Genomic DNA, 17,770 nt, shown 5'->3' with positions numbered 1-17,770 from the left:
TGGGGTGAAGTCACGGCACTTCCCGGGTTTGCAGGATGTGCTCATCTCTTGCGTCTATTCGTGCAAGCGCCGCTGTTGGAAAGGCGCAGTTGGAGGGAAGGAGCCGTAGGAAGGAACGCACGAGAAACGCACACGCGGGCGCATGTTTGGTCGCAGCCATGTATCGACCGCTTTGGAAAGGCCCCATGCCCTCCGGCGATGGCATTTACAACCCCTATCTGCCGGCCCGTCTCCCTTCCTGATTCTCTCGGAATGACGTTATCCAAGAGTCTGTTGCATCCTTCGTCTGCCTCCCCTGGGAAGCTGGGGGAATAGTTCCAGTCCCGTGTGAACATGCCAGGAGAACAAAGGAATTCAGTTCCTTTGTTTGTTGGCTGATGAGGACAGAGCTAGCGGAGTGTGTGTGTGTGTGGGGGGGGGGGGGGAGCAGAATCACATGATGCTATTTCAGCTGTCTTCACAAAGATCACTTCTGTGACCCGCCTCTCCTCGTGAAAGAACCCTCCATTCCCCCTGAATTGCTCCACCTTCCTTCCCTGCAAAGCCTCCACTGAAATGGGTTAAGCTGCTGAAAAATCTGACTCTTGATTATATTTCCTGCTTCTGTTTCTCCTGGCTGCGGGTGGAATCTCAGTGCTGCTCGCTCTTTCATCCTTGGTTCTCCTTCTGGGCAGGAAGCTCGTTCTTAACCTCAGCAGCGCGCCTTGGACAGGGCACGTGTGGCTCCCAGCAGCGCTTCGCTGGCTGTAAATACTGCAGCAGAGGAGCAGCTGTGCCTTGCGCCGGAATTTAACCCGATCTTGGCGGAGGAAGGTGGGGATCAGGGATGGACAATCCCATTGAGGCAGTTAACGGGTGGTTAGGTTTAACCGGTTAATTAATTAAGCGCGATCCCGGGGCAGGAGGCCGCTCCAGCCTGGATGGAGTGGCCCTCCTAGGCACCGGTTAACAGATTAACCAGGATTTTACATCCCTAATAAGCATCACCTTTCCCACCGGTTCATCAGTTAATCGATTAAACACTAGTGCAGCCTAATGTTTAACCGGTTAACCGACCAAACAGGATCCAGGCTGGGAACTGCTCCAGGCTGGCTGCTGCTGACTCCTGACTTCCAGCCCCTGACTGCTCCAAGCCCCTATCGGGCTCTCTGTGGACAGAGGGCTGCTCTGGACACCGGCGCAGCCCCTACCAGTCCCTTGGGGGGCAGGAACGGCCCCCCGCCCACGGCAGGCGGGGAGCTGTTTCAGCCCCTCCCCCTCCCCGGTTACAGGTTAACCAGAGCTGGTAAGCATTACTTAAGGTGATGTTTACCGCTTAACCGGGTAATGGGTTACCTGGTGGGGAAAGGGCGTGGGTGTGCTCCCTACTCCCCCTACGAAGCAATAAGGACTCCATTCGGACCTTGCAGATTGCCTTAGCACATAGGCGATGATGCAGGGCCAGAGTTGTAACCATACTTACCCCTCTGGGCTCTTCTGAAAGTTCCCCCGGAGCCCATGGGAATTGGGCACATGGTGGTATAATACCCATGGGAGTTGGGCACATAGGTGCTTTTGAAATCCCCCCATGGCACCTGTTTGCATCTTTAGGCACCTACATGTGGCCCTTACTACTCAGTCTCCTCACCCTGTGGAGGGAAGGAAGTTGCTATTCCAGGTCCTGAGGCTGTCATGAGATCCCAAATGTTTCTTGGTGTCTGTACCTCACAAAAATACTTAACTGGTGCTCTTGTGTGGTGGTTTTATGCCCTTTTTGGGACACCTTTTAGGCTGACCAGGAACTAGCACTAGCACTCAGAAGGCAGGATAAGGGATGTCCGGAAGGTACATAGATGGGGCAGGTTCTGGAGTGGCCTAGGGGATAGGGCATGTGCCTGGGGACCACAGGATGGTGGGTTCAAGTCCAGCCCCCCACTCCAACCCACTCTGAGACAAGCCAAACAGCCAACACATATTTCCCACACTAGGAAAGCATCTGGTTATTAGCCACAAAGTCAATAAGGAGCCATGTTTATTGCAGGACAAAATGAGTCCTGCTTAACATCCTGTTGTCGTGGTTTTTTTGATTGCTCTGTGTGTGTGTGTGTTTTGCTGCCTTCCACGCTAAGGGAGCCTTCCTGGAGGACACCCCTCCTCCCCATTGGTGATCCCAGTCTTTGCAGGGACTGGGGCTTGTGGCTTCGGGGCCGCCTGGAGTCAGTCCATGGCACCTTGATGGGCAGAGGGGGAATGTGAGTGGATTCGGTGCTGTGTGTGTGTAAGGTCACAGCCAGGCTGGGATTAAGGCTTGTCACTAAAGGAATTGGCTTCTGTCTATACTTTCACTGTGTGAGGGGAGGAGATAATTGGCCTTGCTTTAAACTCTTCTGAGCTCTGAGGCCTACCCATCAGCTCCCTGGAGTGCTGCCTGAATTGGGACTTGGAGAACACGGAGTTAAAAGGGACACGCTTCTCCTCCGACTGTGGCACTTCTCCAGGCTGCTCCGGAGAGCACTTGTCTCCCCTCTGCTTTCTCTACTGTACATGTTACCTAATTTGCTGGTGGGAGGATTCGAGGTGCCAAGAATCCGCACCTCTTCCTGTAGCGCATTCCGCAGGCTGCCTGAGATGCCTCTCCAGCTGTCTTTGCAAAAGGCCTTAAGTCGCTAATTACATTCGCTCAGGCTCATCCCACTCCCGCATAGCTGTGAACATTGGGATTCCTGACTGGGGCGCGCTAGAGCCCTTCTGACCTTTTGTTCTCTCTGGAAAGCGGAGGGGCTGTTTCGTGTGCGGATAGGTAGCCCAGCCTGCTCCTTTGCCTGCTCCTCCCTCGCTCCTTCTGTCCGGGCGGGCAGCTGGTTTGGGTTCATTCTCGACAGCACACGAAACCCTGAAAACTCAGTGTGGGGCGACTGGGGGGCACCCCCCTCAGCACCGTCCTACCCAAAGGGGTTTCAAGTTACTGGCTTGCCTCCGAAGGGTGGTGCTTTAGGACCCTGGGCAGTGACATTAGTAGTGTGAAATCTCCTGAAAATTCGAAGCACAAGGTAAGATTTGTCATGTGTGACTGGACTGTCTGGCCACGGCCCCGTAACCCTTAGACACGAGGAGTCTCCAAGCCAAGCGGGTGCTTAGCAGGATTGTCTGTCCAAGGGGTTAACGCGATTTCTTTGAGCTTCATTTAACCTATTTGAGTGGTTGGATCGTGCTCTGGTAGAGCCCCGTGTTCTTAGTCTCAAATCCTTTTAATTGGAGCTGGCAGTTCTGGCTTTCATCCTTGGCTGGTGATTTCAAAGGGGGGAGGGGGGAGGCGGCAGGATGCAGTCATGCACCCTAGTGTAGCATCCTCTGGTTGTGCCTTGATATCCAGAGCTCCTACCCTGCATGCCTCCCATCGCATAACTGGCACTGAGCGATTTGAGCCTGACAACAGGAAGTATCGGAAGTGGAACATGTCTGAGGATGGGGTGTTTTTTTAATGCAACAATATTTATGGCTTCCCTGCTGCTTTTTTTGCGGGGGGGGGGGGGGGATTGCTCAACGATAAATCAGTGTAAAGCTGGAACTCTGCTGCCTGCCTGGCACAAGGAAGACAGGTTGACCACGGAGTGCCAAGACGCGGGCAGTCGAGCTGCAAATAGATGCATATTTATTGGTAGACGTTATCTGTGCAGAGATGAAGCTGTCTGGATGCAGATCAAATAACTTGGTAGACGTGAGACTTCTAGTCTCTTTCCAGTGGTAGCTTCCTCTGCTCCATGTCAGGATTCTTAACTCCTTCGCTCCAGGCTTCTGGTGGGAAAGAATTACAGTTTTTTAAGTCCTTGCTCTGCGGGAGGAGGTGGCCAAACCGTCTCGTCTGACCTAATACTTGTTTCTGTTCTCCCACTTTTGAGCCCTTAAATAAATGTTGCCCATCTGGTGTCATGTTTCTCCCAACGTGCACACGCAATTGGCCAGTCTGGCACCTCCATGGGTTTCAGCGGACAGTAGAGGCCTGGCTCTGGAAGCGGAACGCAGTTCACTCGAGTTTGCTTCTCCCCAAAGTGTTTGCGACAGCAAGTTGCATGCAAACTTTCAGGGCTAGAAACGGTCACCCCTGTTCAGTCAGTGGTGCTGTTGGTTTGTAAATTCCCTGCTTGCCTGGGCAGCTCTGGCTGCTTCCTCTAGTTGAGCTGGTCAGATGCCGGGCCATGACTTTGTTTGAATTTCTGAATCTATCCAAAGGGTATTTTCCCGTGTCTCAGAGGGAGCAGGCTTGTGCATGAGTGAGCTTCATGTGCCCCTCCCCATGTGCACTCCCCCCCCCCCCCCATCCTCCCCCAGGTGCCAGTAGCTGGGAAACAGCACCTGCAGAAGGCTTGGTTGAAATGGGGCGGGTTGATTTTTCACTGTGGCTAAAAATTGATCGTGGCCAGCCTCTGTACTAATAGCATAGCTGTAGTCCTTGTGACTGCAAGCCAAGCATTTGCAGTTGAAAAGGCACAAATTAGGCCCAGCTTCTGTATAGTAATTATCCAGAACAAGGGTCCTTTAGCTTCAACAGGGCAATCGCTTTAGTGGCTGGCCAGCGTGGGAATCTTTCACAAGCTGGTGGCGACACTCCGTCCATCGCCTACTCCTCCACATTAGTGTTCTCCTTAACTCTGCCCTCTGTCTCCAGAATAGGGATGTCACGGTGGCTGATGACAGAGCAATCCTGGCTCACGCTGGCCCGGGACATTGCGTCTCCGCATTATAAAAGTAGTAAGAGCCTACTGGCTCTTACTACATTTAAAATGCAGAACTGTAGCATGGGTGGCTCCCGGAGCCAGCATGAGCTGGAACTGCTCAGTCATCAGCCGCTGTTACGTCCCTATTCTAGAGACAGAGGGCAGAGTTAAGGAGAACACCAATGTGGAAGAGCAGGCGATGGACTGTTACCACCAACTCATGAGAGATTCCTACACTGGCTCGAGCCGGCTCCTGGAGCTACCCCCTCTGCGGCTCTGCAGAGCGGCCCTGTCAACTAATCGTGTCGTTGACACAAGTTGCATTTACCAATTTAACATTCTGACTCTAGAAGGAAGCCCACTCTGGGTGGTGGGCCTGCCTCTGTCCCCTTCAGGAGGTGGCAGGAGAGGCCAGTAGATCTCCCAGCCTCTGAATGGGTTCCAGAGTCACAAGGGTGGCAGCGCGGGCTTCCCGCTGCCTACGCACCACAGGCATGTGCCAGGACTGCTGGCGTGGAAGTGTGCGGTCCTCCCCCTCGGACCTGGCCGTGAGCTGCAGCGCCGTGAGCATCGTCCAGCGGGGCTCCGCATCCGCTGTGCTGCCCTTCTGGAACCTGGGACCAATGGTAGATAAGAGCACTAGTTGTGATAGCGACTTTCTCTCCCTGATTCAGGGCGTGTCCTTCTAAATCTAGCCAGGTTTGCCTTCTCCTGTATTCCCAGGCTTGGACCCCGCCCTTGACAGAGGAGTTGGGTGAGCGCAGCTGGTGGTCAGAGGCAGAACTTTAAAGGGAAAGTCTCTTGTGGTGACCCCTAAGTGTTGGTGGATGGGCGGCTCTCCCCAGCCATTGTTCCTTTGTTTTTTACCAACTGCCTGCTATGGAACCATCCTGTTCCGGCTGTAAACTGCCCATTGGCCGGAAGCGTGATCTGGTCTGTGCCTCCCAGTGGACCACCTGTCTGTACTGTGTTTAATGGCTGCTTCAGACAGCTGCCTAGAAGATAGAGCTCCATCTCTCCTCCTGTCTGGTTATCTCCAGCTGCTGCGCTGGCCCAGCCAAGGGTGGGGAGCTGCCTTAGTGCTGCGTGTCCATCAAATCGGTGCTGAGATGGGTGGGAATGCTCTGCCTGTTCCTGTCCAGCGCGCCATTAAAGGAACAGCGCTTGACCTTCATGTGGTCTCCTGGGAGAGATTTGGTGTCACTGCTGTAGCTGCTAATAGAATGGGAAATCTACCCCGCCTCCCTTCATAAGAAGAATTTCCTGTGGGCCTCTCCTTGCTATGACACCCCACAAGCATGGGCCTGGATCATGTTTTTTTAAACAGATGAGTCCTGGTGTAATGACCTGCCTAGCTCATCCCTGAACGAAGTTTTCTGGGGGCAGAATTGGTTCCTGTTAACAGGAAGGAGGACTCTGCCTCTTATGTGGTGGTCCATGTTCCCTCAATATTTTTCCACCCAGGTGCAGAATAAATTTTGTTCTGTGCACTGAGGCATGTGTGGGTGTGCACCGCCAGGAGAAACAAATGCTACCGGCTGTGGGTGCTCTGCTAATCAGCTGGGCCGTGTTTTAATCTCTCTTGGGCAGCCATCCACCCAGTGCTCAGCTTATAGGGAACGCTGGTGGTGGCCTGCCTGTGGTCCACTTCCTGACTGTCCCTGCAGTGCTGCCAACTCCGAGCTCAAAACTCATGAGTCCGATTCTGGCCCCCCCCAACAAATCATGAGACTTCAACTCCAAATTCTTCTACGTTTGCTTTCGGGGCCACAGTTTCAAAACTTTCCTCCCCAGTCCCAGGGCTAAACTCTCCAGGCGTGGAGGAGATCGGAGCGCGTTCCCATGACTTTCAGGTAGATACCAGACTGAGTGCTGGCATTGCTGGTCACTGCAGGGGGGCTTCATGGGCTGCCTGCCCTCCTGGGTCTGCCTCCGGTCTTCCCGCTAATGCTCGCCTTGCTCTTTCCAAATCCCAGCGCGGCACTTGTGGTATGGGAACCCCTTTTACGTACAGACCCGTTAACCTAAGCTCTGCGTACGTGCCTGCCCGCGGTAGGCCTGCTTTCGGCGTGCTAGTGACTAGGGGTGGAGGCGGTTAACCGGTAAGCTGCTGCATATTGGTTCTGGTTAAGTTAAACTCCGGAGCCGGGAGTGCCAGGAGCCTGTGAAACCGGCAGAGCTCATTTAACCACATAACCACAATTCTATTTAAATCGGTTACACGGTTAATTTTTTTTAGGAGGTTTTTACATCCCTACTAGTGACTCCCAAGGGCAGGGGTGGGCAAAAGGGCCTCCATGGGCTGTATCTGGCCTGCCAAGCAGGTTGATCCAGCTCGCAGCCGCCCTGCCCCCAGGCCAATCGAGACCTGAGGACCGGGAAGCGAGTGAAGCCTCCCTCCCACTCCAGGGGCATGTGAGACCAGAGGGAACTGCCAGCTGTTCAAAACAGCTGGCGGTTCACTCTAAGCACCCCTTGTAGGGTGGGGCGGGGGCAAAGACTTCACGTGCTCCCCTCAGGGTTTGTGGGCGGGGGAGCACAGGAAGTGTCCTGGCCCCGCCCCTTCTGCCTAAGGCCCCGCCCCCTTCCTGGACGGTCCAGGGCCACTTCAGAAACGTATGAAGTGCCCCCCCCCCCCTTCAAAAACAATTGGCTACCCCCCTGCCTTCGTGTCCAAGATCTCCTCAGGGCTGGCGTGGGGAGCCGCTTGGCACCAAAAGATTCTCAAGCCAGGGCAAATGCCTTGTTTTGTTGCTACCTTGTTCTCTGTTCTGACTGCAGCTGCCCGGACGTACCTTCCCGTGTTCGTGTGTCTGCCCCGAGCAGGCTGAAGACAAAGGCGTCCTTTCTTCCCATCCCTCTGAATTACTGGCCCAAACCACCCACGGGGCCGTCTCTGCAGCGGTGGGCACTGTCAGCCACCCCCGTGCCATGTCGCCCACAGCCGGGGGGCCGGGGTAGCCTTGTCTCTTGCGGTTTTCAGGATGAATTAAGGGCTTTTCCGCCTTGTGCTCGCCCCTAATTTGACAAGGGGATGGGGCAGGGACTCCTCCGTCTCTCAGTGCCGGTGGAGGGCCCAGCACAAACGCACCGGCTGGCTTGTACCCGGGAGCTGTTGACATTTCCCAAGTTCTTAGTCAAACAGCAGCATTCCGTTTCGGCTCGCTCGGTTGCCTAGAGGCGTGCGGGCTGCAGGCTCACTCGTTGCTTGGCCCGTCTACAAAGACACTTCCCGCGATGCCAGTGGTCAGGCTTATTACTTGCCAGCTCCGTGCTGCTGACCGAAGGCTGCCAGATGTGTTGAAATGTGGGGTTTGCGCGCGCTCTCTTTTCCATTCTATAGCGTGGATGAGACTCTGCGTTTGTAATGTGACCTAGTTTTCGCCAATCTCTGCTTGTGAGGCTCTTGGTTGCATTAATAGACCTCGTTGGCGCGCGCGCGCCTACAATCAAAAGGCTCAAATCTCCTTTCATGTTTCCAGTGCAGCTCTGAATGGAGCAGCGCCTGCTACCTGGCCCCCCCCCCCCCCCGTACCCGAGAGGCGAGCGGGTGGGGGACACGTCCGTTCTCCTGCTCCCCAAAGGAGAGGCACTCTAAGCCGAAAGTAAGGTTTTCTGCCTCTGGGGGAAGCTGCTGAACTGCGCCTCCCCACCCCTCAAAAAGATAAAGTTCTTAATTGTTTGTATTAATTTTATTCGTTGCACATGGTGTTAATTGCACATATATTGAGATTGCAAAGAGATGATAGTAAAGATATAAATGAAACCCTATTTTAACTCTCATTTTTAATTTTGCGCCCCTAAATGTAACTGCGCTCGGGGCGAGTGCCCCACCCTTGTTACGGCTCTGGCGGTACTCAGTGAGAATAAGGAATTCCGGGAAGGCCGTACTATAAACGAGTAGCATGGCGCAGTGCTCAGTTTTCCCAGCTGTGCTCCCTGCCGCTCACCTGCTGTGGTTGAGTAGCCTCGCCAGTGAAGGGAAGGAGAATCTACCTTGGGCCCTGTTGTGATCTTCTGGCCCCTCTGTGCCAGTGGTCCGTAAATCAGCACGTTCTGAATCCTAGTGGTGTGAAGGTAGGGAAGAAAGCTGGTGCCGCCATCTGGCCTGAAGTCCTAATCTGGGAAACTGGCGAGTCTGAGAGATTGGTGCCTTGGTCAACATACAGGTAGAACCTTTCTAATCTGGCACCCTTGGGATCTGACCATGGGAGGTCAATATTGTCTAGCGGCATTACCCACACTCCCACTCTTTACTGGGCTCTTAGAAGATGTGTAGGGTTAAATCAGAACTAAATCACAGCACTGAACACTGAAAACCAGGACTCGTGGCTGTAAACAAACTTTTTGGGACCGTGGGAACATGGCCACGCCCATAAGCAGGCATCCGGCTCACTGAAATCACGCTGGACCACGGAGGTTGCTGTAATTTGCCCGCACTTCTGAACGGCTCACTGTCTTACGTGAGTAGATGCTGTGTTGCAGGCTGTCAGGGTTGGTCCCTACTCTGGCACTCGGAGTGAAGAAGGTGGAGGCTCGCAAAAGAGCTTAAATAGCTTGCCTCTGTAGGCTCTGCTTCCAAAAAAACTCCCCAAAGTCACAGGTGTGCTTACTCCGGAAGATAGGCTGCCAGCATCACGGGATTTTTTTAAAAAAGAACCCTGGAAAAAACCGGGAGGGAACCCTTGAATTCCTTCCCATGGGGTACCCCAAGCTCTTCTGCCACGAGAGAGTTTGAAAAAAGAAAACACCGAAAACAAACTCTTTGATAGGGTGACCTCCCAGGTGAGGCAGACACACACCACAGGCCTCCTGTTACCTTCCAGGGCACAAGAATCAAATCATCTCCTTTAAAAAGGGTGGTTTTTATTAACAAAACAAAAAGATCTACTTGGTGAAGCATATGTGATTGCTAGGTGTGACAGAGCAACTCAGAAAAGAACAGATCAAAACACAAGCTCTCTCTTTGGGCAGTCAGTAGCTTAAATACGGTGAGTGGGGAAGCGAAGGCACATGGACTTCACAGTGAGAGATTTAACCCAACAACCCAAACACATACCCTGATCCCAGCTAAATATACGTTTTCCCCTTAGTTACTCTCAATCCCTTCACAGTCCAGTCCACTTCCATGCCCCGAATTCCTTGGAGGTGCTCCCTCCAACCCTTAACTTAGAACTCTCACAACTGGCTGCTCTTCCTTTACCATGTAAATTTCAACAGTCTTTCCCATTGGCTTCCCTGGCTTTCTGCCAATCTCCCTCTTTCTCCCCCCCCCCCCACCTGAGTTTAACCCTTTAGTCGCTGTGTGCTGGCCAGTGCTGCACCTATCCATCACACAGGTGCATTGGCTTGGACACTATTTCTACAAAGCCTTGCCGAGCAGATAGCTGTATGCAGTGCTTAGGAAATAGCTATCCTGTTTGCAGCCCCGGTCTCCGGCCTGCTCCACTTCTTCATGTAGAACAGTCCTGGACTAGCTTTTGATTTGCAAGCTTAAATGCTTGCCATCCATGCCAGAGAGGCAACGGTGGCTCATGCATTATGCAGTGCCGTCAGCGTTCCCGCCGAACCCAGGGATGCTTGCACAATAAGTGGCTGTCAAACTCCTTCAGATCTCAGAGCAGCAGTTACTGTCCACATACACGCACAGTCTCTGTGGAACCGGCCCCTCCTGGTCGTGTGTGACATTTGTAGTCCTTCCATAGGCTTCTTCAGCTTCCAACGCCACTTCTCAAATACCCACCCCTTGCATTTTGCTTCCTCCTCCTGGCTGTAAGGCCCTTAGTTGAGATTTTGAAAGTAGGCGAAGGGATTAAAATGCCTCTTCTGTTAATCCCTCTGAAAGGTGTTTAAATCTCCCAGACTGCTGTGAAAAATCTCTCCTGCTGACCAGTGTTCCCTGTAAACTGAGCACTTGGGTGAGAGATTTAAATTGCTGATTGGCAGAGCGCCCACAGCTGGCCGCATGTGCTTCTATGGGTGGTGCACATCTACCCATGTGGTGGTGCACAGAACAAAATTTATTCTGCATGTGGATGGAAAAAATTGGAGGGAACATGGCTCTTGACTCGAGTGTTCTGTGACCCACCGTCCCTCTGTGCCTGTGTGCATACCCAGCTGGCTTAGGAACACTGATTTCTGTGGGTTTGGGATCCATTCGTTCATCCCCATCTCCTCCCGTTCAGTGGCCATATGTACAAGCCACGCCCCTGTAAATTCTGTTCCTTCTTATGAGCCAGGTGCTCTCTGCAGCTCCGTGCAACTCGCTTCATCTTCCTGCCAGTTTCCCTATCGTTCCGATGGGGGGAGCTTTGAGCAGTGCTAAATGTTTGTCTCCTTGCCCACTTAGATGCTTAAATTTAGACTTCCTCCTTCCTGCCCCCCCCCCTTCTCTGTCCAAATTGCCAACAGTAAGGAAAGCTGCTCCCTTTGTAGCTCGCCAGACTGCCCAAGCTGGGAAAGAAGCCGGTTGGGACTTCTCCACCTGCCCCAGGATGTGCTAACGCCGTTGCTTCTGTTGTGGCTTAAGGGCCAGCCTGGGGCTGTCGGGGGTGACTCCGGTCCGCTTAGGGGCCTTGCGTGCGCTGACATGGAATTGCTAGCCAGCCTCGCCCGGGGTGAGTCTGCCGTGCCCTTCGCTAACAAGTGACCACTTTGGGACAATGCCCTTTGTCTCTGGCTGCTGCTCGGTGCCTCGTGTCTCCAGCCTGCTTTGTTCCCGTCCCCATGACTGACTGCGGGGTCAAGTGGGCGGGATGCGAGTTCCAGGCTGACAGTGAAGAGAATTGTTCGCCAAGCTGGACCCGGTCATCAGTCGGGGCGATACCCAACGATTTATTTAAAGATGCCGGGGGTGGGGCAGACGTATCCGAAACCCATCAGAACGATGAGACGTGGGTGGAAATGCTGAACGTTAGAGCCGTATATTTTCAGCATCTGAGTCAGCTATGGACTTGGGGGGAGGGGGCTTTTTCTAGAAACTTTGATCTGTGCTTACTTTTGTTAATGGCTCACTGGCAACCGAAGGGGAGGGCTGACTCCTGTGCTTCCTGCCTTGAAATCCAGTCTCTGCCCCCTCCGGTGGGGGAGTCAATAGCCTTGAGTAGCTTCCATTAGTGGTTCTAGCTTTGTCTCTCTATTTTTTTTTTTTTAAACTACCACATAAGCATGCATTATGCACAAGCCATTAACATGGTAACCTAACCAGTAAATACAACTTTATAGCTTTAAAATGACAGATGGCCAAGAGAACACCGCCCTTACAAGGGACCTGGGATGGTCACGGGGGACTAGATAGCGAACGAAGAGCAGGTATGTCTGTGGGCTAGCTTCATGCAGATTTCAGGCATCTAGTAGACTTGCATAGCCCTAAACTGGTGCAGTTAAATGTTGGGTGGTCAGACGGCTTTATAGGTGGGGAAACTGAGGTACATAAGTGGAGTGACTTGTCCAAATTCAGTGGGAATAGTAGACACCAGGTTTCCTGCGTCCCCCTGTTCTAACTCTACGAGGCAACACTTCCAGCTTGGTTTGGGCTCCTTTGAATTCTGTCCCTGCATTGGTGTGTCCAAATGTGCGGCCAGGCCCTGGGTCGGACTCCTCTCCCTCGACCGTGGTGCCGTTCCTGGGGAGAACGAACGGGGCTCAGACGGGTTTTTGCCAAGCCCTTGCAGGAACAGCAAGATCTCGAGCAGACCGTGTCCGTCTGCAGCAAGGTGCTGTCACCCCCGAAATCTGGTGCCGCTGCCCTGACTCGGACGCAAGGCGTCAGCCGGGTGAGAGATGGGGGTCAAGGTTGGACCAGCTTCCTGCCGGCGCAGGCTTGCCCATGGGTCTGTCCCTGGCTGAGGGGGAGCAGGCAGCAGAGCTCTCCTGGCCCACGTGACTCAGAGTATCGGTGCAAGGTGGTTACTTCCCCTCTACTTTGGAAAGTTGTGTGGCTGCCTCTTCTGGTCGAAATCCCTGCCCCCATGGGGCCAACAGAGCAGCTGCTGGCTTGTCTCCCTATCCAGTCTGAAACTGTGACTCATGCCTCCCTTCCCTGGCTGTCTGACTCCTGCTCTGTGTCACCCTGGAGCAAGGGCCCTGTAGCAGAGGGGGAGCCAAGTCCCTGTGATGACCGGCCTCTTGGGTCTGCCTCAGCCTGGAGAGGAGAGCGACTCCTGTGAGGCGCCCAGGATGGGGGAGATGGCAGGGGAGGTGGGCAGGAAGAATTCTCTTCCCTCCGCTACTGCTAGGAGCCCACCTGGACCCTGGGCACAGGTGGGGCTCAGGGAATGCCGAGAAGCGGGGGAAGGGGCAGGCTCTGGCCTCCGTTGCCTTAGTGCAGTGGTTCCCAAACTTTTTGGCATCAGGACTCCCTTTTTGATTTTTGAGAAACCCTCGCCCCTCCCCCCCCCCCCCCCCCCAAAAAAAAGCAGCAAAAGTTGAGCAAAAAAAAAAGAAAAAAAATCATGACCGGGCACGAACAACAAAAATAACCGCAAAACTTGTGGGGGGGCTGGGTCACCTCACGCCTCCCTGGAATTTCTTCACGCACCTCTTCCCCCCCCCCCCCCCCCAGTTCGGGAACCCATGCCTTAGTGCAAACCACACCTCAGGCGTTTTCCTGGGAAGCGTCTGCTCTGTGTACCCCAGCCTGGTATGGGGGGGGGGGGGCTGGCCTAATGGCTTTTCTCCACTGAGCCCCAGGGTGCAGGAAGGTAGTTGGTGCTGGGGCTGAGCAGCCGAGCGCTGAGCCCCGTAGTGGAGCTGTGCAGACGGTGAAAGCGGGGTGCAGAACCTGCCCTCCACTCGCACAAGCCAAGAGCAGGCTGGGCTAGAGCTGCCCTGGCTGCTGGCCCAGCTGGGGGGGCGCTGCGGCGTGAGCCCTGCCCTGTACAAAGGCCGGCATGATAAATGTGTGTCCCAGGTACGCTGGGGTCAGTGGCGCCCTCCTCCCATTCTCCCCCCCATTGCAGAGGTTCTGGGGCCCCATTACAATCCATCCCCTCCCTCCCCCCCCCCCCCAGCCCCGGCCATGGTGTATTCTGCTGGCTTTGGGGAAGCCGTGGCTGTGTAAACCAGCATGCCATCCAGGCAGTAAGCCGCACTCATCTGGTTCTCCCCTAGCCTGGCTTCCCTGCTAGGGATCCTGCGTCGCCTGCTCCCACAGCACGCTGGCTACGGGGGGGGCTTCCAGAGCGCTGCTTGCCAGGCCTCCGGGCTCCGCTTTACTTGGCTACTCGTAAAAACGAGGAGTGGTCCTGGGGCACTTGTGAGCTGGCCCCCGGAGGGGTGCTAGGTAGTTTCAGGTGAGCAGGACGCCGACAGCCCGGCCTGGGGTCTGTGGCTTGCTGCTCCTTCCTGGCTTGGAGCCCTTTGGGCGGAGCCCCGCCCCGGAGCGCGGGAGTCAGGCTTGTGCCAATGGGAAGGAGGCAAGTGACTCTGGGATAGGCCCTCCTAGCGGCCAGGCCGGGCTGCGCTGGGGCAGGGTTGAAGGAAAAACCTGCTTCACCACCTGCAGTTACCTCCCCCTTCCATGCAGCCAACGCCTCGCCTGCGATAACGGGGCTGGCCGGCTTCCCCTGTTGTCCGAGGTGCCTGTCGAGTCCCCAGTCCCTTCCCCCCCCCCCCGCCTGGGGGGGGCCAGGAAAGCAAGCCCAGCGGGGTAAACGCTCCCTTATGGACTGGGCTGAGCGTGCGCAGCCTCTGTGTGCGCGGCAGCTGTTGGCTTGGTTGGCCCAAGCGCCAGCCTTGGCTGTGTTAACCTCCTGGGGCCCTCTCTGAGAGGAAGCAGGGGCTCCATCTTCGGTGGGGCGCTGAATGGCCACGTTCTGAGTCTGCCACCTTCTTTTGTGGTGCAAACAAGCCTCACCCCTAGGACTGGCCAGAGGATCCCCCCCTCCCCCACTCTCCGGGAGGGGGAGGGAGCAGGGCAAGCAGGTACCAGACTAACCCAGCTGCTAGCAGCATGTGCCAGGTGCAAACCCCAGATCCTCTTCCCAAGTCTCCCTGAAAGCTCCTGTTCAGGTGACCAAAGATCAGTCCGACCCCTGTCTGTTTCCTTTAAGTATCATTTCACCAGGTTCTCAGCCATGCATCCTTCCTGTCCACCCTCCCCCCAATCTGGAGAGACCCCCCCCCCCTTCCCAGAGAGCTGTTGCTGGCATTCCTATCCCGGGGGGTCTGCTACTGCTCTTCTCGCTCAGCCTTTTAGTGCAGGGCTACTCAACACGCAGCCCGTTTGTTTGCGGCCCGCGGGGCGGTTTGAGTTTACGTGGGGCTCAACCGGCGGCCTGCGGGTGGAATCCTTTGTACATGGCCTCCACTGGGAACACGCTTCACGACGGCAAGGTGTCTCCTAGGCGGGGTGAGCACTGAAAGACGCAAGCGGAGGGGCTGGCTGGAACAGACAAGACAGGGTATCTGCACTTCTAGCCCCCAGAGGGGAGGTGCCGGAGCAACCAGAGCATTGTGTGAAAAGCTATTTGCATATATTTGCATATATATGCAGCCACACTTGAGTTGCGGCCCTCAGCATGTGCTGTGAGTGTCATTGTGGCCCCCGGGGCTTCCAAAGTTGAGTCTCCCTGTTTTAGAGCCACAGAGCCGCCTCGCATAGCCCCAGCTGCAAATGTAGTTCCCAGGCTGTGCAGCTGTGTCCCGGCCTGCCAATGCCCAGGGCCTCTTTCCTTGCTCGCTCTGTTTCTCTAAGCGCCGCTGCCTCCTCTCCTGGAAATGGGCCCTGGGCCAGGCAGATCTGGAGTGACTCTGAGCAGCCTGCCCTTGAGCCCTGGTGGGGTTGTGTCTTCCAAGGCCAGGCCGAGGTGGGAGGCAGGGGTGCACGGCGTAGCAGCCAGCCCCGGAGTGGCCGGCGTGGGGAGGTACAAGAGATTCCCACCCTGCTGATCCGGGCTCTGCCCCCACCTTAGAGGCTGAGCATGGTATGGCAGCGGGAATGGGGCACGCCTTGGAGAGCCACTCCTTTCAGCAGCATGGGCGGGGGCTGCGCGGGAGGGGGAGCGTGGTGTCTCCTCCCCCAGGGGCTGAGCCAGCTGCCAGCCCGGGAAGGAGATCGGCGCTGGCATGGCAGCTTAGAGCGGAGTCCGCAGAAGCTGCTTCCATTCTCATTCCGTCACGGGGTAACTGATCCCGCCCAGAGGTGCCGCTACTCGGCTTATTGCGTCCGGGGTAAGTACCCACCCCGAGACGTGGCTGCCTGTTCTCCCTTGGGGCTTGGATGCAGCAGCTTGTGCGAGTCCGGGATCCGCACCCACCGCCAGGCTGTTTTGCTCGGTTATAGTGCGGCTTGCCTGATTTTTTTTAGGTACTCGGAGGCGGTCCGAGAAACACCTCGAACCTGGGTTTTTCTTCCAAGTGCCGGCCTTTTGAGACAGGATCCCGCATCCTGCCGGCTCGTCTGTCGGGAAACAGCTCTTGAAAAAAGGCCTGGGCACTGCCCGGAAAAGCAGGGGATCCGTCCCTCGGTGGGGGATGCCCCGCACCGAGACTAACCCAGCCCTTCTGTAGTGACTAAGGGCCGGGGGAGCTTGTACCAGCCACAGCCTCCTTTCATGTCCCAACACGAGAGGCAAAGTGCTGAGCTGTGGGATTTGTCATCTGGCTCAGAAGAACATGGCAGATAGCGATCTGCCTGCGTGGGAAGGAGAAGGGCAAGCGGTGCTTGGCTACAGCTGGTGTGTTAGCCTGGGTTGTGGGGGCCGGGGAGGATACTGGGAATCCGAATCGGGCTCCGTTCCCCCATGTGCTTGGAGGGAGGCTGTAACGTCCATCCCCTTCGCCCTGCAGAGCAGCCATGGAGGTGATGAACATGATGGAGCAGCCGATCAAGGTGACGGAGTGGCAGCAGACCTACACCTACGACTCAGGCATACACTCCGGGATGAACACCCAGGTGCCATCGGTCAGCAGCAGGTGCATTGGGGACGACGAGGACCTCTACGGCAAGCAGTACACCATCAAGACCACCACCTACAGAGAGGGAGGAGGCCAGGGCCAGGGCCTGGGCCTGGGCGCGGGCGCGGGAGCAGGTAAAGGGGACAGGTGGTCAGGATGTCAAGTTGGCCGTGAGCAAAGTAGACACTCCGGTGGGGGCGGGGCAGAAATTCAGCTGCTCCGTCCCAGCCTTTCTCCATCTCCCCCACGGTGTCTCCCGTGGCCTGTACTTGATCTGCCCCTCTCCGTGGGTGCATGACTTTTTTTTCTCCAGGCTTGGGCTGTTGCTGCAGATTAAAATGCATTTCCTCCCCCTCCCCCACCGCCCCGGTGAATTGTTTGACAGCTGGTCCGAGTGCAGGGAGGGCGTTGTGCGGCAGACCCGCCGCTCTCGTTCCGAGCTCGGTTTCCACGGTGCTTTAAGCTGTGCTCCTGATCGCAGCCGTCTGGTCCCAGCCTGGTGATCGGCCATCTGTGCCTCTCCGTGCCCCGGCTGCTCGGGGACTGGGCGTAGCGCTGCTCCGAGGCGTCGCGCAAAGTAGCCGCAGCTCGGGCACGTCTGAAAAGGGGGGGGGCAGACAGACGTTCTCCCTGCACCCCAAACACCTCCATGAAACGGGCACGGAGCCGGCCGTCGCCAGGGTGACGGCTCTTTTGGCAGCTCCAGAGCCCCGCTGGGCTGAGGTGGGAAGGGACTCTGCCTCTATTCCTCTCTAACTAGAGCGAGCTGCTGAACTCTTTCGGGCCTTTATCTTTGAGGAGAAGGCTCAGGTGACTGACCCCGGGGGGAAGCGGAAGATGACTCCATCGCTACAGCAGCGGAGCTGCAGCTGTGCTGCTCTACCTGAGCACTTCTGTGTTGTCAGAAGGGAGCGTCCATCCGCGTGGGCAACCCGCCTCTCCGAGCCCGTAGCTAGGCTCGTGCAAGAATCCTCTTGGCAGCCCTAAGCCAAGCAGCTAGGTGGACCAGGCCTTGCAGCGGAGTTAGCTCAGGGATAGAGAATAAAACAGAGAAAATCTTATTGCCTCTTGTAATCCATGGCATGTCCACATCTTGAGTACTGCGTACAGATATGGTCGCCTCATTTAAAAAAAAAAAAAATCTGGGCACTGGAAAAGGTTCAGAAAAGGACAACAGA

The 17,770-nt window shown here is 55.7% G+C and overlaps 1 protein-coding gene across 5 annotated transcripts in view; it reads left to right on the top strand.

The window, feature by feature from the left end:
- Nucleotides 1-17,770, top strand: part of JUP (junction plakoglobin) — a 57,037-nt gene that overhangs the window by 22,735 nt on the left and 16,532 nt on the right. For 3 of the 5 annotated variants that reach the window (XM_089774057.1, XM_075911529.2, XM_075911531.2), the window contains exon 2: nucleotides 16,485-16,726. In XM_089774057.1, the coding sequence (XP_089630183.1) occupies nucleotides 16,485-16,726 (242 nt within the window). Of the gene's footprint in view, nucleotides 1-2,869; nucleotides 3,030-15,717; nucleotides 15,867-16,484; nucleotides 16,727-17,770 lie in introns of those variants that run through there. The other 2 variants (XM_089774058.1, XM_075911530.2) reach the window with 2 other exon arrangements.

This window comes from Pelodiscus sinensis, chromosome 29 (assembly GCF_052426305.1).
Source record: "Pelodiscus sinensis isolate ZL-2025 chromosome 29, ASM5242630v1, whole genome shotgun sequence".
In the NCBI taxonomy this organism is placed as follows: Eukaryota; Metazoa; Chordata; order Testudines; family Trionychidae; genus Pelodiscus; species Pelodiscus sinensis.
This window is presented reverse-complemented; position numbering and strand designations above follow the sequence as displayed.